Below are 22,855 nucleotides of genomic sequence, written 5' to 3' on the forward strand. Positions count from 1 at the left end.
AAATTCCTGGCTAAAAGTAAAAGTTATTGTGGCCCAATGAGGTTATTTCATTGACTGATTTACAAGTATTTTGGACCTGCACAGGGGCTTGAGCAGATAGCCATGTACCTGAAACGTAAAGGACATTGTCTAACCCAGCAGACATATCCGTGGAGCATACATCCTGATACCAGCCAGAGATTTCTTATTATCATCTCTAAGCAACCATTAGAGTACTTCCGGTCTTCTATGATGTCCATCATGCTCCTGAAATCTGATCTGCTGAGAAAAACATACTGGTTCTGGACTAGAATATAGGGGGATTCAGAAAAGCTAAGTGCAATAGCAGAGTATCGTCTTGTAACACTATTTTCAGATAGTGTTCAGATGTAAAATGGGGGGGGTATGTTTTTACTTTATAGTAGCAGTGTCTGCAAAAGGCTCATGTTCCATAAACGTGTTTGGGTTCAGAGTAACTGTAAAGGAGCAGGGTTGGTTAGTGTGCACTCTGAACTGTCAAATGAGACAAGTGGTCCCTTCCTCTCCAGCTCTCCAGGGGCTTGAGCACTAGGGAAATGTTACCCTCTCCCCCCACATCTCATCGCACACGCCAAAGAATCCCAAATCGTGAATGCAACACTAGGTTCACTTCACTCATCACGGACTTTTTGGGACTAAACAAAGCAGCCAGTTCCCAGTGTGCGACAGCGCTATACAGACACTTGGGAGTGATAAAGGAAGAATAACTTTTCAGAATTTCCCAGTCAGGGCGATTTAAGTAGATTACAATTATCCAGCTACATCCCATCCCGCCTTACAAAATGATCACAACTGGTCAGCATTTTGTGTTTTCATCTCTTCCGTTAGCCAGGCTGGGATTTCGAATCCCAGTACAGCAACACTGCCTGCTCCTTTTGGTGAGGTGCGGAGTAGATACACTGCACACACCTCTAGCATGGGTATTCGTAGCAGTGTAGACAGTGAGGCTCTGCTTAGGCAAGTCGAGTGAAGACCTGCCTGAACCCGGTGTGTGTGTACTTACACAAGCAGTGCTTCTCCTGTCTCTCTGCTCGCTGCAGGGAAAGGCTCCAGGAGCCGGCCTGCCAGAGCCTTTTCTCACAGCAGGGAAAGGCTCTGGCAGGAGGGCGGTAGTGGAGACAGACCCTGGCAGTTCCCTCCTGCCAAAACTTTTCACTGACGCATGTAGCTCCGTGCAGCTCTGTAACTCACTCCCCATCCACACTGGCAAGGCACATATAGCGCTGTATCTCCCTGGCTACAGCGCTGCTTATACTCCACCTCGACGAGAGGACTAAAGAGAGCAGTGCTGGTGTTGCAGCACTGGGGTGCCAGTGTAAACAGGGAATAATCTTATTACGCTGTAACTGACCTCTGGAAGCCTCTCATAATGCTTTTAAGTAAAGATTACGCTCTTCGTTTTGTTGTGATGCCTCTGTTTGTTTCAGTGTGAACTCTGGGCTCTTGAAGCTGCTTATCAAAAAAACAAACACAGCTCCTGTTTGCTGTGAATGAGCTCCCTTTGGAACGCCCACAGCTAGTGTTTGCTTGAAGAGAGAGGGCTTGACAAGAGAAGCAGCGCGGCGTGCAGGAGGGAGGTAGGGGAGGAGGGGTCCGTTTCAGGGAGGCTGCTTATCTGATGCTTTCAGTGAGCGAGAGAGGGTCGGGGAGGGGGTTGTAACTTGCAAGGCAGCTGCTGACAGAGTGTCAGCTCCAAAAATCCACTCTCGCTCTCTCCCCCACGCGCCCTGTCACACTCCACCGCACCCCCTTTTCAAAAGCACTTTGCAGCCACTTGAATGCTGGGATAGCTGCCCATAATGCACCGCTCCCAATGCCGCTGCAGATGCTGCAAATGTGGCCAGGACAGTGCGCTGTCAGCTGTCAGTGTGGACAGACTGCAGCGCTTTCCCTACACAGCTGTACGAAGACTGGTTTAACTCCCAGCACTGTACAGCTGCAAGTGTAGCCATACCTTCAGAAGAAAGGGACGTCCTTTGTTTCTGGCCCAACATTTCTGTATAGCATTGCTGCACGCTGGTCCCAGAAAAGACTGAATTTCAGTGATGAGCAAAGTGATCCTGTTGTTGCATATGTATTTTGTAAAGTGCTTTTGGATTCTTTGTGCCTTCCAGATTGTCTTGCATGCCAATCTTCCTCCAGAGCTCGACTGCCGGCAGTCACATGGGAGTTGTCACTATGCTTTGTGGCATCCCAAGTTGTGGGGAGAGTGCAACGTTTCCCTAGTGCTCAAGCCTCGGAAGGGACTACTTGGTAGTTCAGAGTGCTCACACAGTGATGTCCAGGAAAATACAGGAGATAATTCACTCATTTCAGCTATAATACTTGAGTGCAATTCTGGGTAATGGTAAAAAATGAACCTAGCTTAAACTTTCACTTTGATCTCTTGTAGAACTTAGAAAAACTGATTACTTCATGTTTGCTGGGAGAAAGTACTATGTAGGAGACAGATGTCAGGTTAGTACTTGAAGCAGATTCAGTAATGATGAATGATTAAAGTTGCTTTAAATAAAGTATATTAAGTCATAAAACTATCTGAACTCATAGGGTCTTCAGAGATTTCTTCTCTCATTATAGCTATTAAATATGATGGGGTCATCTTAATTAATTTTTTTTTTAAATTAACTTTCTGTAAATTCAAAACTAGCACAAGATAGTACATGGGAAAGGCTGCTTGGAAGCTGACCAGGAACCAGTGCTATAAATCCTGACAGTAGAGGAGTTTAAGGGTATGGCTACACTTGAAACGTCAAAGCGCTTCCGTGGCAGCACTTTGAAGTGCGAGTGTGGTCGCAGCGCCAGCGCTGGGAGAGGCCTCTCCCAGCGCTGCACGTACTCCACATCCTCTACGGGTGTAGCTTGCAGTGGTGGGAGCATGTGCCCCTGAGGCTTTACAGCGCTGTATCTTGCAGCTCTCAGGGGTGTGTTTTTTTCACACCCCTGAGCGCGAAAGTTGCAGCGCTGTAAAGCGCCAGTGTAGCCATGGCCTAAGACTGAACTCTTGAAATGCACAGATGCCACAGTGACCGGCACTGTATACGAACCTCAGCAGAATGGAGATGAAAGATGGACAATAAGGGTTTTTTTGTTTTGTGTGTGTGCAGTGCCTAGTGCAGTGGGTCCTGTTTAGTTTAGTTGTTGAATCGTACAAGGCAGTTCTGGTTCTGACCTGTCCCCTCCCTGCCTTTGTTCCATCCATGAGGTCATCTCTTCTTCTTTTTCTTGCTGTTGTTTGTATCTGTTCCTGCAGTCTCTCTCCCTCTGCTGCCCACTCTTCTACTGTCTCTGTCGGGTAGGGCGGGGAGTGCTGGACTGAGGTTTTCCAAGACTCTGAAGCTAGCTCAGTGGTATGTGAGCAGCATGAAAACAGCTCCTATGTTACCAACCATTGGGGGGAACCAGAGCCCCATTAATGTGTCACCATTTGGGTTTACCTACTCCCCCTTTATTTCCTCCTCAGGTATGTCTGGAGCCTGGGGGTGAGTACTACAGTGCTTATATCCAGGATGTTGGACCTGATGATACCACGATGCTCGTGTTCATTGAAGAGCTGGCAGAAAAGTAAGTAATCTGGAGACAGCCTTAAAGCTGTGTCTCTTATTTGCTGAAATCCTCCTTTTTGGTGACTCTGCGCATACACACCTCTCTCCCAACAGGCATTTAAATTGTGGCTGTCGGAATGTTTTGAAACTCTGGGTTCAGTTTTGCTTCAAAATATAAGATAAAAACCAGACCCCGTTCCTTACCAGTTTAACAGCATGGCAGTAGCTACCATTCCACTGGTAGCAGATGGCAGGGGTAATACCTCTTGGGTTTTCACTGAAAACATTCCAGGTATAATCTAACTGCCATACAGAAGAGTCTCCTGCTTGTTGGGCTGAGTTCGTGGTGAACAATGAGTCTATACAGCTGGCTTCTAGAACTTCTTAGGAGTGGGACTTACATCACAGCTAAATAACGGGTTCTGACAACTCTCATTCAAGTTCTCTCCTTGCCCTTCCCCCTTCATTTGGGGAGTTTTGTAAATGCCATACAATAAATGTCATACCTCTCGCAAAAATGCCATATGTTGGGACATCCCAAAATTACCTCTGATAATCTGTCTGGATTGTTATCTGTAAGATTAAAAAGCACAACTCTGGTGCTATGTGCACATTATAAGTGACAGGTATTGCAGCGTGTCCTTGAGTGAAAGAATGTGCAGGAGTTAAAGCCTGGATTAAAGATAAATTAAAAACAATCCTGAGAGTAGCTAGCTAGTCTCTGAAAGCCAAGACAATGCTGGGATCCAAATTTTTATAAGTGTGGAAGGGGGGACATTGACTAGTGTACACATTACTATGCATGTTACTAGTGCTGTTCCGGGGATGATTCTGCCTCTGACACTGGATCTGTCTCTAAAGGATGGCGTTGCCATCGATGCAAGTTACATGTCTATAGCAGGGGAGTCTTTTGTTGTGCCCTCATCTAGCTCTGAGAAATCTCAAGTAGGGTTACTATACACATGGGTTGGAAGGCTAAAAAAAGCTATATTTAAATGGTCCCCTGGCTTTGGCCAACACAGATGTACATAGTTTAGAAATGTATGTCTTTGTTTTTATGAGCTTCTTAAATAAAGAAAAGTCTGTTTAGTAAGATCTGATCACACTTGATGGCAGTGTTTTTTGTCTAACATGGCACTGATCTGCATTAGCATGCATTCCTTGGGCACTACTTACACTAGTATTTTTCATGTAGGTATATTGTTCCATTGGCAAACTTCAGACCAGTGACACAAGTGACTCCTGACCCTGCCTGCGACTGGGTTCCCAGTCAAAGAGGAGGAAACAATGAGAAAATCACTCGTTCCCCATGGGAATCGCAAAGTAAGGTCTTAAGGGAGGGGTTTGAACGATGAGAGTACTGGCTTGGCCTAGCCAAAATTGGGAGGCCACTCTTTGCGTACGAAGCTTATTAAACATTCTGCTCATCTACCTCTAAAGGCTTAAATTAGTATTTTAATAAGATCACACATTTGGTTGCATTTTTCTGGGTGGGTGACTTCCCCCCCCAACTCCATATGCAAATATTAACTTACATAATTTCTCATAAGAAATTGTCTAGCACTACTTCATAATCTGAATGTACCTCTGGAGTTTTTTTCCATTTAAGGCAGTCACGTAGATCCGTACAGATGTTTAACTGATCTAACTTCTCTTTTCCATTTGCACCCTCATTATTTTTTTTCCTGTGCTTCTTTGAAATTGCAGGAATGGGTATGAAATCATGGAAGAAACCGTTTAGGAGAGTCCGTGGGAAAGAAGCTTACACGACAATGGCTTATAATAGGAGTCAGACAGTTCTTCCACCGTGGCACAATGTTCCTTCAGGTCACCCTTCTCCATTTAATTACTCTCAAACTTCTGGGAATACAGCATCCTATGGTCACTACCGTCCTCCGAGGCGTGGCAGGGGATATAGAATGCCCAGGTATGAAGGTTTGGAATTCTAACAAAGACCAGTATTTATTCCCTGTTCGGTCTCCCACAGGTTTAGCCCTAGCTCATCTTGAGATATTTAATAAATGATTCTACAGGTGAGTTTCATCTGAGAGAATCTGTAGGCGCTTCTTGGTAGCTGGATTATTTTTTAACCCTTTAAACTTAGGGGGTCTGCCCAATTTACAAAGAGGAACAACATGGTTGGCCCTCAGGTACCATTGTACCCTGATCCAGGGAAGAGATGTTATCACAGCTATGGCATTTTCTTCTATGTGTCACAGTAAGTGAATATACATTTCTTTACAAAACATTGTACTACGAATAAGGGCAAAATAAGCGTTTAAAATGGCATGATACTAAACAGTGGGTAAATAGCACTTCTGCAAACATATGTAAGGGCATTTCCAAAAGAAGTATAATTTAAGCATATTTCCATTAAGTTTTAACTCCCATGTGTGTGTCTTGATTTTTCTCTGACATTTATATAGCCATAGTCACCAGCAGTTGCAGAATTTCCATCAGGCAGGTCCGCATGTACCACAGACTGGGGAGGAGCCTCAGGCTTTGGAAGAAACCGTAACTTCCAATGAAACTGAAAGAGGAGATGAGTCCGCTTTTCCTGCTGTCCCAGTAAGTCATGAGCTAGAAGTTCATGTAGAAATGTTTGTGAAAAGGAAAAGCCAGTACAAGTGTGCAATGTTGAAGTGGGTTGTTAACACACCACTCATATTTCCTGCAATAGGCTTTTCAGACTTGCATGTGCAGCTTTGAAAGATGCGGATGGGAGCTCTCCTCTTGTGTGCCATGCTCTAGTTAGAGTCTCTTAGTTCAATAACTATGAAAGCTTTGTAGAGATTCAACTCTTAGGAATTTACTCCAACTTTCTACAGAAAGTCTTGCCGCTCCCCTGTTGCATTTCTGTGTAGTATGAAGTGACACGTTGTGATGTTAGAGAACAGCACCCTAATACTCAGAAGCTACTTTCTTCTGCACAAGAAAATAGCAACAACCTCCAAATGGACTTTTTCCTGAAATCCCCTTTGCACAGCAAGTTTCTATAAAAGGAAACGTACTACAGTATAGGAGAATGAGCTTTCATGGGTGAATACGCACTTCGTCGGGTGCATCTGACGAAGTGGGTATTCACATCCGACGCAGTGGGGATTCACCCGCGAAAGCTCATGCTCCAAAACGTCTGTTAGTCTATAAGGTGCCACAGGATTCTTTGCTGCTTTTACAGACCCAGACTAACATGGCTCCCCCTCTCATACGTACTACAGTATGTGAATCCCTTTGTAAGCACAGTTATTCCCCAAACTGAGACCAATCCAAAATGAAAAGTTCTCAATTCTGCAAGTGAAATGACAGACTTGAGCCTCCAGTCTAAGTTGTGAAGCCCCTTTGGTGTCTGCTCTTGAAAAATCACCCTTTGATCACTCTACTTCCTTTTCCAAACCCTGTTGTAGGTTTAGACTAAACCAAACGGAGTGTGTTAAAAACAGCCAGTCAGTATTTAGCTGTCTGGACTGGAGTTCAGGTATAAGCCTGCTTCAATGCTGACAGTTGTGAATTCAACCGTCCTGTCTTCCAGAATTTGTTCGTCACCGCCATTTGATATAATGAATTTTGCAAACATAGATTTGGGGTATAAATTGGTATCTTGGGTGTTTAAATGACAGAAGAGAAGGAAAAAACTCAAAATTATGCTTCAGCAGCCGTACATTAGTCCCTTCTTCTGTTCTGGGCTCAACCTATGACCTTTGCTCAGCGTTCTTGGAAGAAGTTATTCGTTAGCAACTTAGATACACTATTCTGCTTCCTTTTCAGACTCAGAATCATGAGCGTTTAGCAGGAATGTGTGCATCCCATTTTCCCTTTCCCCCTCTTCCCCTGCCCCCCCATATGTTTGCCTGGAGTTATTATTGGGTTATTTCTCATGTTCAGCCAACTATTTTGTATTTCCTTTTCTTTTGTATTTCTTTTCTTCACTTGCAGTACTTAACAGCAGTGCTGCAGCACTTTAGTGTAGACATTACCTACACCAACTGTCCATCTCCCCGAGAGGTGTTAGCTAAGTTGATGGAGGAATTCTTCCATTGACCTAGTGCTGTTTACGGTAGGGGAGGTAATCTTAACTATGCCGCTCAGAGGGTGTGGATTTTTCACACGCCAGCGTGAAGCCGACTTAATTTTCTAGTGTAGACCAGGCCTCATTCTCCAGCCCAAAGTTACACAGCTGTGTGCTAAGGCAGGGAGCTTAGAGATCAGAGGGGCATGCAGGCACTCCCACCAGACCCGTTTCTGTGTCTCTCACGAGAAACACCACACTCGCAATTCCTCCCCCCCGCACCAGAGTATTTTTTAGTCACTTAATGTCCCTTGGATCTCTAAGCTCCAAGCCTTGGCAAAATAGGGGTGTAACTTGGGCTGGAACCTGACATATGCCATTGTCTTGAAATTGCCCCCCACTTGTGGGTTTGGAAGGTTGTTTTATCTAGAGCCATGGTGCTGCTTTTCTGAAAGGCTAATTACCCTGTATGTGGTAACTTTACCTCACCAAGCATGTCACATACAGTAATCTGTAAAACGATTACATTGCAGCTCCATGTCTGCCCAACTGCCATCGGAAAGCTTCTGACTCTACTGCTTACTATGCAATAGTAGTGTTTGCAGATTCAATGTAATGAAGAACCCCTTCTGCCCAAGCCAGAGTTAATATAGTTTGTAAATCTGGAATTCAGCAAAACCTTTTCTGTGAGCAATGTGGCCCAGTTCCAGGCCTCTTGTTCTGAGTCCCCGTCAGGGGCCCTAACCACTGACCGTCATTCCTCTCCTCAGTAACCAGGCAGTACTGAACGGGACGTGTCATGACATTTGTGAGCTCCGCATCACAAAGTGAATGGCTCGCCACGAAAGCAGCACAGGCTTTGGGTCCCGCTACAGTTCAGTTGGGAGAAAGGGGAGCAGGTTGCGTAACCACCAGGAGGATTTTAGGGTGGGATATCTCGGATCTTGTCACTGGCGAAAGCAGTTCCCTTTAACTCTGCTGTTGAGCCTCGTTGCCTTACAGTGATGTTCACTGGGTACACAGAGATGTCTTCCATTTTTCTCTTGGGAAGCCCAGCTTTAGGGCAGATGTCTATTTCAAGTACTTTGAGGTGTTGCACGTGGGCATGCCTCTGGTTGCATAGCATGGCAAAAGTGTTAATCCATTTCATTTCATAGTTTGCCAGACTAGTGCTGATGTGGCTCTGCAAGTTTGTAGCATGACAACTCATTGCTTGAAACATGCAACCAAATTCCATTTGGTGACCGTTACTATGGCCTCTGGTGGCATGGAATAAACTAGTGTTTTTATTTTTTTCTGACATTCCTCACAAATTAGTGAACTTAGTTACTAATGAGATACAAACTAAAGCAAAGTGTATGCTTTTAGCAGTAGCCTTGGGTATTAGCATTTGCCTTATTGACAAAAAGGAGCATTGTCCAAGACACCTTAGTAATCTTTCTAAAAGTGCCAATGACTCCTTTTTTTCACCTATCACGGAAGCCAGGAGGGCACTCCATTTAATATCTCTTGATTAAAAATGAGCGGTATTGGAGAGTGTACCAGTATAGTTCTTCTCATTTCCCTATCCCTTAGTCCTCTCTCAAATGCTTTGCCTGTTGATTACAGCGTATAGGGAATAAAAGATGCATTTTTCAGATACCTCGCTGTAGATCTCCTATTTATACATAAAACACTTCATACATAGGGACTAGAGGATGGTAGGAATATAGTGTTATACATAACTATTGTTTCAAGGATTTTGCATTTGAAATTATTATGGGAATGTAACTCCTTTTGGGGGGGAACAGTCCTGTACAGACTTGAAACACTCGTGGCTTTTTTTCTCCATGTGTTCTTTACTTAACTATCTTAATATACCTCTCTGTAATAGGAGTTAAGATTAAGTCAAGCTATAAATTTAGCACTACTATTCAAAGTAATGTAAACTAGGGTTTCCAGTCTTGGATATGTCTAGCTACGCTTTGTTCTGCACATCGAGACTCAAATTTCGGTTTTCAGGGTCTATAGATGATGTGTTTGACTTTGGGCTATTTCGATAATGTCACTTGAGCGTGAAAAAGCTGACCTTGTGTCACGGAGTCCCCGGGTGATGCTCTGGAACTGCTCCCCACAAAGTCAGGCAGGACTTTGGGGAGCCTCGTCTCCCGTGGAGCAGACTGTCTTCAGGGCAAGAAGCTCACACGGCTTCACGTCCTTGGTCTCTCCTTGGAGCACTCAGCATATGCCCCTCCGTGCGCTTCCACAGCGAGTCCGCCCAGGCGGGGTCCTGGGAAAGCCAGAGGGTCCTTCACCCCCACTTCGCAGTCAGACGTGACTCTCAGCCAGTCAGTAACACAGAGGTTTATTAGATGACAGGAACATGGTCTAAAACAGAGCTTTTAGGTACAGCAAATGGAACCCCTCAGCCGGGTCCATTCTGAGGCCCAGCGAGCCAGACAACCTGCACTCACTTCCCGTCCCCAGCCAGCTCCAAACTGAAACCCCCTCCAGCCCCACCTTTCTGGCCTTTGTCTCTTTCCTGGGCCAGTAGGTCACCTAATCTCTTTGTTCACCTTTAGCATCCCCTTGCAAGGGGGGAAGGGCCCTGGTCATTTATTGCTAAGAGACAGACTGTTGGTGATTTATGCACACTGGAGACTTAAGAAATGCATAGGGGAAACTGAGGCACCCACACAATATTCAGAGGAAACATTAAGAACAGTCCCACTGCGTCGCACCATGCAATGGTAGATGTTTGTAGGAAAAGCAGAAATGGTGCAAGACTGGTGTATCCCATTCTAGTAATCCTTTTTCTTATGACGGCTCAATTCACCTTTTGCTGGTGACCGAAATGTAATTATGATCTTTTCAATGTTTAACTTCTTGCTGAAATGAAGCTATCCATTTCCTCTTTCCTAAGGGAATTTCACAAAGAATATATGTACACCCCTTCCGGTTGGTAAGAGTTGGACTCTCCCATATTACACACAGTGAATGTAAAACAATCGTTTATGATCTCCCAAGTTTTTGAAGGATTAGATTTAATGCTCTTGTTTCAATTAATTTTGCCCATGCCCTCCAGATCCAAACTGTGGAACTCCAACAGTATTTAGTTCAGCAGGGACTACAGCAAACTTAGTAAACTTTAGTCATTGTTTGGATTAGGCTTCCTAGAGACACATAACATCCTTCAAAGAACTCGGCCCTGGAAGCAAGCTTAGGCCTGGTTTACGCTACTCTGCTATTTCGAAAAAATGATTCAGTCCACGCGACCAAATGATTTTTTTCAATTTAAAGGGCTCTTTAATTCGATTTCTATACTCCACCTCAGCAAGTGGAGCCGCTCTTAAATTGAGATCGCAGTCCCGGGTTAAAGGTATTGTGGACACAATTCAACGTTATTGGCCTCAGCTATCCCAGGATGCTCCCTCGTAACTGCTCTGGACGACGCTCTCAACTCCAATGCACTAGCCAGGTGGGCAGGAAAAGCCCTGGGAACTTTCTGAATTTAATTTCCTGTTTGGTCACCAGCAGCACAGGTGACCAGCAGCACAGTCCACCATCACAAGAGATCACACAGTCCTGGATTCGTAGACGAGCTCCAGCGTCGTCCGAACGGGAGATACTGGATCTCATCGCATGCTGGGGAGATGAGTCTGTTATGGCAGAACTACGTTCCAAAAAAAGGAACGCAAATACCTACGCTAAAGTCTCCAGGGCCTTGACGGAAAGAGGCTACTCCAGGGACACAGAGCAGTGTCGTACAAAAATCAAGGAGCTCAGGCAAGTGTACCAAAAAGCCAGGGAGGCAAATGGGTGCTCTGAGTCACTTCCCCATACATTCCGCTTTTACCATAAGCTCCATGCAATTATGGAGGGTGATGCCACCACCTTGGACACCTGTCTGTGGACACCTGCAAGGCGGGAGTTGCACGGAGCAAGGAGGAAGAGACGTTGCGGGATGAAGAGGAGAACGGTGCACAGGTGGCAAGTGGGGAATCCGTTTTTCCCCCTAGTCAGGAACTAATCTTAACGCTGGATCTAATAGCCTCCCCTCACTCCCAAGGTGGGCTCCTGTTCCGTGACCCTGGAGAAGGTACTTCTGGTGAGTGAGAGCCTGATGAGAGCCACGTGGTGGAGGGCGGGGTTGAGGGGAACTCAGCTGCGCTGGGTTGTTCACGTTTAGTGTAAAAGGCTCATCCCTGCTCTGAGCCTGATTGGAGCCACTCAGTGGGGAGCAGGGGGTGATGGTTGTTGTGTGAAGTGATCATCCCAGAGAGCCCACAGACCCTCCTTTTACATGTCAAACCCACTAGGCATTGCTTGCTGGGAAAGGGGGCCCAGCAGTGTGAAAGCATTGAAATTAATGTAGAAGAAGCAGAACCCTGCATGCCGTTTGGCTGCCTGCAAGCTGAATTCTGTTGCCCGGTCGTGTATGATGGCTTCCTCATACCAAAGTGCCCCCTTTGTTCTCTGCAACATATTTTTTAAAGTACTACCCTCCCTTTTTCTCCTCTCGCAGGAGCCGCGTTGAAACATTTGCACCTATCTACTCCATCTCAGAGGTTGGTCCAGATTAGAAGATGGAAAAAACGAATTCGGGGCGACATGTTGGCCAAGCTCATGCAGTCCTCCCGCCCTGACAGGGCCCAGCTGAACGCGTGGAGGCAAACAATTGCGGAGTCCGATAAAGCATTACAAGCACACACAGAGAGGATGGATGCGTGCGATGAGAGCAGGCAGGATGCTATGCACAAGCTCATGGGGGAGCAAACTGACATGCTCCGCTGTGTGGTGGATCTAATGCAAGAAAGGCAGCAACACTGCAGACTGCCTGTGTAACCGCCCTCTCTCCTCCCCAAGTTCCATAGCTTCCTCACCCAGACACCCAAGAACATGAGGGGGGAGGCTATGAGGACTCACACAGTCACTCGCAGAGGATCACCCACGCACCAGAAAGCTTGGATATGCGAATTTTTGATTTGGTTTCTGGACTTGTCCTTCCCTCCTCCTCCACCTCCCCCCAGTCTACCTTCTAATTTCTCTCAATACATTGTGCATCAAATAAAGAACAGTTTTTAAACAATTTGGACTTTATTTCCTTTCTCTCATGTAATATATAGATGTTTGTTTCTCTTGAAGTTACCTACACCAACTGTCACACCGTACCCTGGCCAGTCATGGAACTGGCTTTCAAAGCTTCTCTGAGGTGCAGCGCTTCCTGGTGTGCTTTTCTAATCGCCCTGTTGTCTAGCCCTGCGAAATTGGCAGCCAGGCGAGTTGCCTCAACCTCCCACCCTGCCATAGAAGTCTCCCTCTTACTCTCACAGATATTGTGGAGCACACAACAAGCAGCAATTACAGTTGGAACATTGGTTGTGCTGAGATCTAACCGAGCCAGTAAAAGCAGCAAAGAGTCCTGTGGCAACTTATAGACTTACAGACGTATTGGACCAGGAGCTTTCGTGGGTGAATACCCACTTCATCGGATGCATCCACGTGAATACCCACGAAACCTCATCCTCCAGTACGACTGTTAGTCTATAAGGTGCCACAGGACTCTTTGCTGCTTTTACAGATCCAGAGTAACACGGCTTCCCATCTGATACGAGTCAGTAACCTGCCAGCACCCTTTCAAACGTCCAAAAGCACACTCTACCACCATTCTGCACTTGCTCAGCCAAGAGTTGAACTGTTCCTTACTACTGTCCAGGGTGCCTGTGTACGGCTTCATGTGCCATGGCATTAAGGGGTAGGCTTGGTCCCCGAGTATAACTATAGACATTTCAACATCCCCAACAGTAATTTTCTGGTCCGGGAAGGAAGACAGCTGTTCAAACAGACCAGAGTTCCTAAAGATGCGAGTGTCATGCACCTTTCTTGGTCATCCTACGTTGATGTTGGTGAAACGTCCCTTGTGATCCACCAGTGCGTGCAGCACCATGGAAAAGTATCCCTTGCAATTTATGTACTGGTCACCCCAGTGTCCCGGGGCCAAGATGGGGATATGCATTCTGTCTATTGCCCCGCTGCAGTTACGGAACCCCAGTGCATTAAAGCCATCCACAATGGTCTGCACATTTCCCAAAGTCACTACCCTTGATAGGAGCTGCTCAATGACTGCGTTGGCTATTTGCAGCACAGCAGCCCCTACAGTAGATTTGCCTACTCCAAACTGATTCCTGACTGACTGGTAGCTGTCGGGCATTGCAAGCTTCCACAGTGCTATGGCCACTCGCTTCTCAACAGTCAGGCCTGCTCTCATTTTGATGTCTTTGCGCTTCAGGGAAGGGGACAGCAAGTCACAAAATTCCATGAAAGTGGCCCTACGCATACAAAAGTTTTGCAGCCACTGGGAATCTTCCCAGACCCGCAACACTATGCAGTCCTACTAGTCTGTGCTTGTTTCCCGGGCCCAGAATCGGCGTTCCATGGCATGAACCTGGCCCAGGGCCATGATCTCCAACTCGCCACGTGCTGTGCACCTAGGAACATCTGTGTCCATGTCCTCATCAGTATAGTAATCGTACTGTTGTCGCTTCCTCGCCCAGTTTTGCAGGTACTGAACATACTGCTGGATAATGCACGAGGTATTTACAATAGTCAAAACTGCAGCAGAGATCTGAGTGGGCTGTATGTTTGCTGCACAATGGTGCCTGCATGGGTAATCCTTGAAAAAGTGTGCGAAATGAGCTGTTCGATTCAAGATGGCCGATAAAAGACAGTAAATGGTTGTCTTCCGTAGCTTCCATGGGAGCCAAGGACAACTTCCGCCTCTTTCTCCAGATTGTCTATGCGGCTCCGTTCACGATGGGTGAGAAACAGCAGGGAATTGTTGCCTTCAGTAGCTTCCACAGGAGCCCAGGACTGACAACATGGAAAAAGCGGCGAGAGCAGAGTGTGCGGCGGAAGTGTGAGCAGAGTTTGCGGCGGAAGCTGTGTGGCTCTGCTCACGATGGCCAAGAAATGGCGGGAAATGGTTAGATGAAAGAGTGGATAGAAAGAGGAGAGGACATTCGAAGTGGATTCGACATACCAGGAGACGGGGTGCACTGTGCTGCACTATCTGCTGGCAGTATGGTGCCTGCTGTAGCCTTCACGGAGGGAGGAGCAAGTGATGGCACACACCCAGAAAAACCCGCAAGAAAGTTTTTGCCCCATCATGCACTAGGAGATTAACCCACAATTCCAATGGGCAGCAGAGACTGCAGGAACTGTGAGAGACTGCAGGAACTCCTCCATTCGATGCTAGCCTCGGTACTGTGGACGCACTCTGCCGAATTCACATGCTTTAGTGGGGACACATAACATCGAATGTGTGAACTTGATTCAGGAAATTCAAATAAAATAACTCTGAATTTCGTACTGTAGACATACCCTTAGTGTAGATGCTCAGGGGTGGTTTTTAGGAGGAAGGAATAATAGTTCCATTTATATTTCACATTTCTCCCACTCCCCACCCCTTCCAGCTACATAGTGAATGCTTGTCTCAGAAGGGGATCCTGTTGAAATGTGGCCTCATTACAGTATCATTGCAAAGTTGGTCTTTAAATCAGTGCATAGTGCTTATCAAGTATAAACAGAGCCTGGTGGTGGCTTTTAGTCTGAAATTTATTTGTAAGAGTTCTGCTCCATGTCTCTCTTCACACTTTTGTGGGGAGAAGGCAGGTGGAAAACCATCTATGTTCTTTGTAAAGCCCTGAATCTCCTCGCTCCTAGTTCTGTTTTATGTACGACTCTTCAAGTCTCACCCCAGTGTCTGCTAGCCTTCAGAGACAGGACTGGACCACACCTTGCCTTTGTTAATGGGCTTGGAGAGGCTACTGTTGAGTGAAACAAGGTGCTTTCTCTTCTCTACCCCACCTCTACCCCTGCAGCTTGCTGGTCCAGAGATCAGGTAGAGGAACTCTTCAAAGTCGTCCCGGTTAATGTTGTTTTGTTGCTGATCAGTTAGGGAACATACTTCTTTAAAGTTGTGCCATGCTCCCGTCTAACATTCTTTGGCAGCTGCCTGCCTTGTCCACTGCTTGCAGGAAGAGCAGCCCGTTGCCAGTAGCTGGTGGGTAGTTGGAACCAGCGTGGACCAGCAGCCCCCCAGCAGCTCCCCGCTCCCCTAAGTTCCCTGTGCAGCAGCCACCCAGCAGGTTATCAGTTGCCAGCAGTTCAGCTGTCCCTCCCCTGCTGCCATGTGCTGCTCCTGCCCTCTGCCTTGGAGCTGCTCCCAGAGACGAAACAAGTTCTCACTCTCTGGGTGCAGCAAGTCAGATACTTTATTCTCTCTAAAAGCAGCAAAGAGTCCTGTGGCATGTTTTAGACTAACAGATGTATTGGAGCATGAGCTTTCATGGGTGAATACCCACTTCGTTGGATGCATGCGTATTGGAGCATGAAAGCTCATACTCCAATACGACTGTTAGTCTCTAAGGTGCCACAAGGCTCTTTGCTGCTTTTACAGTTCCGGACTAACGCAGCTACCCTCAGATCCTTGATTATCTCTAGCAATTGCATAGAGGGAGAGAGCTAAACAGGTCTCTCTCCAGGTAAACAATTCCAGCAAGCATTTATACCTTTGTTACAGACAACAATGAGCAACAGCTGCAGTTTGTTTAAACATAGGTCATCCTGAGATCTTATTTTTCTCACTTCTATTTAGCCTCTAGTCTACATTCCATACTTATCTAACACAGGGCTGCAACAACTTCTCCCACAGTTCTTTCCCCCTCGCCTCACACTATCCTCGCTTCTACAAGTCTCGCGTTAGTAGGGTTACAGCTTATTCTAACTCTTGCTCAGAGAGGGGACTGTTTGCATTGAAATCTGCTTCAGATCCCTGTCAGTTCTTTCTCCACTTCCACACACACCCCTTTTGTGCTTCTAGCACCACAAACATTCTTAAATCTCTATTTGCATCAAGCCTTGCATTTCAGATTTTACATCAAATGCTTCAACCTTCAGGGCTTTGATTGGATGCAATAACAATGCATAATTAGCATGGACATGAAAGGTATTACTTTTATCACGTTCTTTACAACAACAGTAACATAATCCTACACTAAACAACAATAATAAAAACATTCCCATTCCCATTGTACTAATATAGTAGGGTTACTATACAACCTTAATTACAAAACACAATCCATTATACTTAATACAGAAAATAAACACTGTAGACTGTATAAAGAACATATTTCTCAACTTGAGATATATTTTGAAGCATATGACTTTGCCCTTGTAATTCAGAGATTCTCTGAACCTCTGGTAGCTGCGAAAGCAAATTTTGAAACTGGTCAGATACTAGGGTAGTCCAGTTATCTGAAACCTAAGGGCTAATTATAGAATTCTATCTGCAGGCCAATAAATAATATGATTGCCTGCAGTAGTGATGAGATTAAAATGTATATCTCACAACATAGTGGCCTCAACAAGCACACAGCTGTCATTAGCTTGGAAAAGTAGGTGTCCTGTCAGGGTAGTTCCTTGTCCCCCACCCTCCCAGCAAACATTGGCATGAACAGTGACAACTTCCCCTAGCTTCAGTTTACGTACACACTGAAATTGGGGGCGTGTTTCTAAGGGCCAAAATATCCATTGACTCCCTATTCCTTTCTAAATGGCGGGTGTTATTCTAGGGGCACTGATGATAAATCAATTAGGCATACCAGGAGCTCTGATTTCCCAGATGTCATGTTGAATTATCCAGTCCCACATGCATCCTCCCCACGGACCTGGCAGGATTTGGTATATGGAAGCCCACACCCCTCCTACCGGCCCATATGCTTGAAAGGATCACTGTGAACATCCACACTTTCACCCAGAAAATCTCCAAGTGTGTCTCCGTGGCCACAGGTCAGATGGTACTCCTGAGGTATCTGTAAGGGCAACGGGCCACGCCTCATGCTTGAGATCATTCCGAATGGCCGTTAGCTGGTCATTCAGGAAATCTTGGATTCTGAGCAAGCCAGATCCCACTGCAATGCCTTCCCAGCCTCAGTGATATTCAATACCATCTCTGTTAAAACATCTGGGTCATTGCACTAAGAACAGAATAAGGTAACTCACCCACTCCAGCCTGTACTTGGGTTAACTGTGCCCCAGTATTCCCAGGAGGTCTTCTATCCAAGTACTAACCAGGCCCAGCCCTGCTTAGCTTCTAAGATCAGACAAGATGGGGCATGTTCAGGGTGGTATGACCATTGGGTTGTAGCAGATGTATGGCATTGTCTGTATTTGGATGTGTTACAGGGGTAATAGTGTAATGGAGGAAATGGCGGGGGGGGGCAGTGGCAACAAGGTGCCTTTGGTATTTGTCATTTAAAATCCAATTAGGGAGGGTACTACATGCTGAAGATACTATAAACCCCAAAATCCAAACAATGCCACATTCCCAAGCATGAGTCCCACAAGATTCTTCCTGCCAGTGTATAATTCTTCTTCGAGATGTGTTGCTCATATCCATTCCAATTAGGTGTGCGCGCACCACATGCACGTTCGTCGGAAGATTTTTACCCTAGCAACACCCAGTGGGTTGGCTGGGCGCCCCCTGGCATGGCGCCGCTATGGAACCGAATATATAGCCCTGCCAACCCGTCCACTCCTCAGTTCCTTCTTACCGTCCGTTGGAACAGTGGAGCGCGGCTTAGCTGATCTCCACTTCCCTAGCTATTCAATTGTTCTAGTACTTATTGTGTATATAGTTTTATAGTTGTAGTTAATACTTTTAATAACCTTTTGTTAAAGTAGATAGCCCCTTCCCCCCCTCCTGGTGCCCAGGCCCATGCCTGGTTCACTGGGCTTCAAACCGTGCTCGGCCTGCTGGCGGCCGATGCCAATGGGAGACCCCCACGATTTCTGCATAACGTGCCTGAGGGAATCCCATCTTACAGATAAGTGTCAGATTTGCAAGTCTTTTAAGCCACGGACAAAAAAGGATCGGAACTTTCGTCTTAAGCAGCTCCTAATGGAGGCGGCCCTCACTCTTCCGTTTTCAGCACCAAGTGCCGCACAGTCCACGCCGGGGAGAAGTGCCTCGTCGGCACCGGAGAGCGCCGGCACCGCCAAGATGCCCCGGCACCAGCTGGCACTGGCCTAGAAGCCAGCCCGGCACCACTCCCTCTCCCCGCGTGCCAAAAAGGTCAAAGCTCCTGCGGCTCCAATATCTACACCGCAGTCTGAGCAACAGCCAAAACCGAGTCGTCCGGCACCAACAACTGCCGCGGCACTGGCAATCTTGGCACCGTTGATTCCGGCCATGCAAAAGCCATCGAGTATGGTGCATGACAGCTCCCCGGCACACGCCGCGGTAGAGCTTATCGTTCCCACCATGCCAGAGACCTTTTCGATGGCGAGGGAACTCATTGCCCTAACAGAGCCCACCCTGCCTCAACCCCCGGCACTGCCGGTGCGGGTTGTTGCGTCAACAGGGAAGCCTGCCTGATCCGGCCACCTTCCATCAACACCGCAGGCAGGCACCACTCAAGATCGAGGTCTCGCCAGCATTCCCGATCTCGCCGCCGGTCCTGATCTAGAAACCGCTCGCAGTCCCGGTACCGATCTCCTTCTCTGTACCGGTCATACTCACGGCACCACTCAAGATCCCGCTCTCCGGACCAATACTCCAGACGGTGATCCAGCTCCCGGCACCATTCACGCTGCAGCCGCTCTCACCATAGAGCTTCACAACCCCGGTTGACCTCCCGGCACCACGCCGGTCGCAGGTCCCGGTCAACCTCTCGGCACCAGTACAACTCCCGGTACCGCTCTCTGGTGCGGCACGACGTATGGTACCCTGTGCACAGGGCTCCTCCTCACGTGCTCTCTGCTCCGCCATGGCCGTCACGGCACCCATCTGAGTCTTCGCACACTGATAGCGCCGCATATGGGGATTCAGAAATGCAGAGCCATGTCCTCCAGGAGGCTCAGGGCACGGAACAAGTGCCTCAGTGGTCCTTCTGGACCCCTTGGGCATATCACCAGGCCCAAGATGAACGCACGGTTCCATCTCGTTCCGCCCCGTCGGAATGTCATGCACCAGAGGCCACTGTTAGCCACCCTCCTCCAGCGGGTACAGATGAATTGGCTCTGGCACTGGACCCTCAGGTGTTCCTGGACCCTGATGTTCCTCCAGAACAAGAGTCACTAAATAAGCCAACCGTGCATGGTCTGTCGTCCTCCTCTTCACCAGACGAGGCAGTAGCCAGTACTTCATCGTCGGACCCGCCCCCGATCGACCTCCGAGCCCACCAGGACCTTCTCCAGCGAGTCGCCTGAAATATCAACCTCCACGTGGAGGAGGTCCCAGAGGTGGAAGACCCGGTCATAGACATACTTTTGGCGGATGCCCCAACTCGCGTGGCTCTGCCATTCATCCATTCCATCCAAGCCAAAGCGGACACCATTTGGCAATCTCCGGCGTCTATCCCTCCCAGGCCAGAGGCGTGGAAAGGGAATACATGATACTCTCTAAAGGGTACGAATACTTATATACCCATCCTCCTCCATGCTCTCTGGTCGTTCAATCTGTGAAAGAGCGAGAGCGCCATGGACAGCAAACCCTTGCCCCAAAATCGCGGGAGGCTAGACGGATGGATCTATTGGGGCAAAAAGTCTACTCCGCCGGAGGCCTCCAACTGCGAGTGGCTAACCAACAGGCCCTGCTCAGCAGGTATAATTATAATACGTGGCAATCGGTGGGTAACTTCGCTGAACTGGTCCCACAGGACTCCCGCCCGGAATTCCAGGCCCTTCTGGAGGAAGGGAAGAAAGTGGCACGGACTTCCCTGCAGGCCTCACTCGACGCTGCTGATTCGGCGGCCAGAACCGTGGCCTCGGGCATTACAATGAGGAGAATATCGTGGTTACAGGTCTCAGGTCTACCTCCTGAACTGCAACACACTATTCAGGACCTTCCGTTTGAGGGACAGGGCCTTTTCTCTCAGAAAACGGACCCTAGACTCCAGAGTCTCAAAGACAATCGCATCATCATGCATTCCCTCGGGATGCATACTCCGCAAACCCAACGGAGGTCCTTCCATACCCAGCCTCAGCGCCCTTACCTCCCACCCAGACCACGACAAGACTTTAGCAGGAGGCGTGGTCGTGGGAACCGCAGATGGCAATCGGGTTCCCAAGGGGCCCAGAATAACAGTCCCACCAAACCATCAGCAGGACCAAAACTGAACTTTTGAAGGTGCGCCCGAGAGCAGAGCACCAGTCCTTCCCCAGGATCCACTTCAGTTTTCCAACCACCTTTCCTCCTTCCTCCCTGCGTGAGCCCAATTAACCTCAGATCGTTGGTTCCTATGCAAGGTGGAATTTGGATACCACCTCCAATTTATTTCGCCCCCTCCCCGTCCTTCTTCAGGGACCCCTCTCGCGAGAAATTCCTCTGACAAGAGGTTCGGAGCTGTAGAGGAGGTGCTGGAGGAGTTCAGGGGCAAGGGATTTTACTCCCGATATTTCCTAATCCCCAAGGCAAAAGGAGGTCTCTGACCTATCCTGGACCTGCGCAGTCTCAACATCTTTCTGAAGAAGTTGAAGTTCTGCATGGTATCCCTGGGGACCATCATCCCATCCTTGGATCCCGGAGACTAGTTCGCTGCTCTCGACATGAAGGACGCATATTTTCACATCACCATTTACCCTCCACACAGACGGTACCTACGGTTTATGGTGCACCATCAACATTTTCAGTTTGCGGTCCTTCCGTTTGGCCTTTCCACCGCCCCGCGCGTGTTTACAAAGTGCATGGCTGTAGTGGCCACCTTCCTCCATCATTGGCGAATACATGTCTTTCCTTACCTAGACTACTGGCTTATTCGCGGGACCTCCGAGGCCCAAGTCACCAGGCATGTTGCCATCATCACGGACCTATTCGAGCAGTTGGGCCTGATGATCAATCTAGAGAAGTCTACTCTAGTGCCCACTCAAAGAATAGAATTCATTGGGGCCATTCTAGACTCCAAACTCGCAACAGCCTGCCTTCCACTACCCCGGTTTCGGATACTAGTTTCGGTCATAGAAAGCCTCCAAACTTTTCTGATGACCTCGGCCCGCACCTGCCTCAGCCTTCTTGGTCACATGGCCGCGTGCACTTTTGTAACCAACCACGCCAAACTACGCCTGTGTCCCCTTCAAACCTGGCTCGCCTCAGTTTACCACCCAGGCAGAGATGCCATAGACATGGTCGTCACCGTTCCTCAGAGCATCTTAGGCTCCCTCAACTGGTGGCTAACACCTTCCCTCGTGTGTGCAGGAATGCCGTTCCAACCGAGACAGCCCTCAGTATCCCTAACGATGGACGCGTCATCTCTCGGCTGGGGAGCACACCTAGGCCATCGTCGCACGCAAGGCCTCTGGTCATCTCAAGAGCTAGCGTTGCACATAAACGTCCAGGAGCTGAGAGCAGTCCGCCTCGCCTGCCAGACGTTCCAACATCATCTGCAGGGCCGTTGTGTTCTAGTACTCACGGACAACACAACAGCAATACACTACATAAACAAGCAGGGTGAGATTCGATCCTCCCCCCTTTGTCAGGAGTCGATCCAACTGTGGGAATTTTGTATAGCCCACTCTATAGCCCACCTTGTAGCGTCCTTCCTCCCAGGGGTCCAGAACACTCTGGCAGACCATCTCTGCAGATCCTTTCTCTCCCACGAGTGGTCGCTTCGCCCGGACATTGTACATTCCATCTTCCAGAAGTGGGGCTTTGCCTGCATAGACCTCTTCGCTTCCCGCAACAACAGGAAGTGTCAGAAGTTCTGTTCCTTCCAGGGTCTCCCCCCGGGCTCAATATTGGACGCCTTCCTAATCTCTTGGGCGAACCACCTGCTTTACGCCTTTCCACCCTTTCCGATGGTGCACAGGGTTCTCGTAAAGCTTCGCAGGCACAGGGCTCGACTGATTCTGATCGCCCCTGCGTGGCCCCGACAACACTGGTATACCAAGTTGCTGGACCACTCGATAGCCAACATGATCCCCCTGCCCCTTCATCAGGATCTGATAATGCAGGACCATGACAGACTTCTCCACCCAGACCTGCGTTCCCTCCATCTAACGGCATGGCTCCTGCATGGCTAACCCAATCAGAATTAAGCTGCTCTGCCTCGGTGCAAGAGATACTCCTGGGTAGCAGGAAACCTTCTACTCGGTCTACTTACTTAGCCAAGTGGAAACGGTTTTCTTGCTGGTGTCAAACACAGAGTGTCGCACCTACGGAGGTGCCCATCCGCACTATTTTGGACTACCTCTGGTATCTTAAACAACAAGGCCTCGCTATCTCATCTTTGCAAGTGCACTTGGTGGCTATTTC

General features: G+C 48.0%; 1 protein-coding gene across 1 annotated transcript in view; it reads left to right on the forward strand.

Moving 5' to 3' along the window:
* The window catches only part of LOC115643591 (putative bifunctional UDP-N-acetylglucosamine transferase and deubiquitinase ALG13), a 49,260-nt gene that overhangs the window by 16,522 nt on the left and 9,883 nt on the right, over positions 1 to 22,855 (forward strand). The window contains exons 10-17 of the mRNA XM_030547604.1: positions 2,411 to 2,475; positions 3,479 to 3,579; positions 4,756 to 4,883; positions 5,268 to 5,487; positions 5,665 to 5,779; positions 5,979 to 6,202; positions 10,469 to 10,503; positions 10,631 to 10,686. Coding sequence (XP_030403464.1) covers positions 2,411 to 2,475; positions 3,479 to 3,579; positions 4,756 to 4,883; positions 5,268 to 5,487; positions 5,665 to 5,779; positions 5,979 to 6,202; positions 10,469 to 10,503; positions 10,631 to 10,686 — 944 coding nt within the window. The remainder of the gene's footprint in view (positions 1 to 2,410; positions 2,476 to 3,478; positions 3,580 to 4,755; positions 4,884 to 5,267; positions 5,488 to 5,664; positions 5,780 to 5,978; positions 6,203 to 10,468; positions 10,504 to 10,630; positions 10,687 to 22,855) is intronic.

The sequence above is a fragment of the Gopherus evgoodei genome, unplaced genomic scaffold (genome assembly GCF_007399415.2).
Source record: "Gopherus evgoodei ecotype Sinaloan lineage unplaced genomic scaffold, rGopEvg1_v1.p scaffold_63_arrow_ctg1, whole genome shotgun sequence".
Lineage (NCBI taxonomy): Eukaryota > Metazoa > Chordata > Testudines > Testudinidae > Gopherus > Gopherus evgoodei.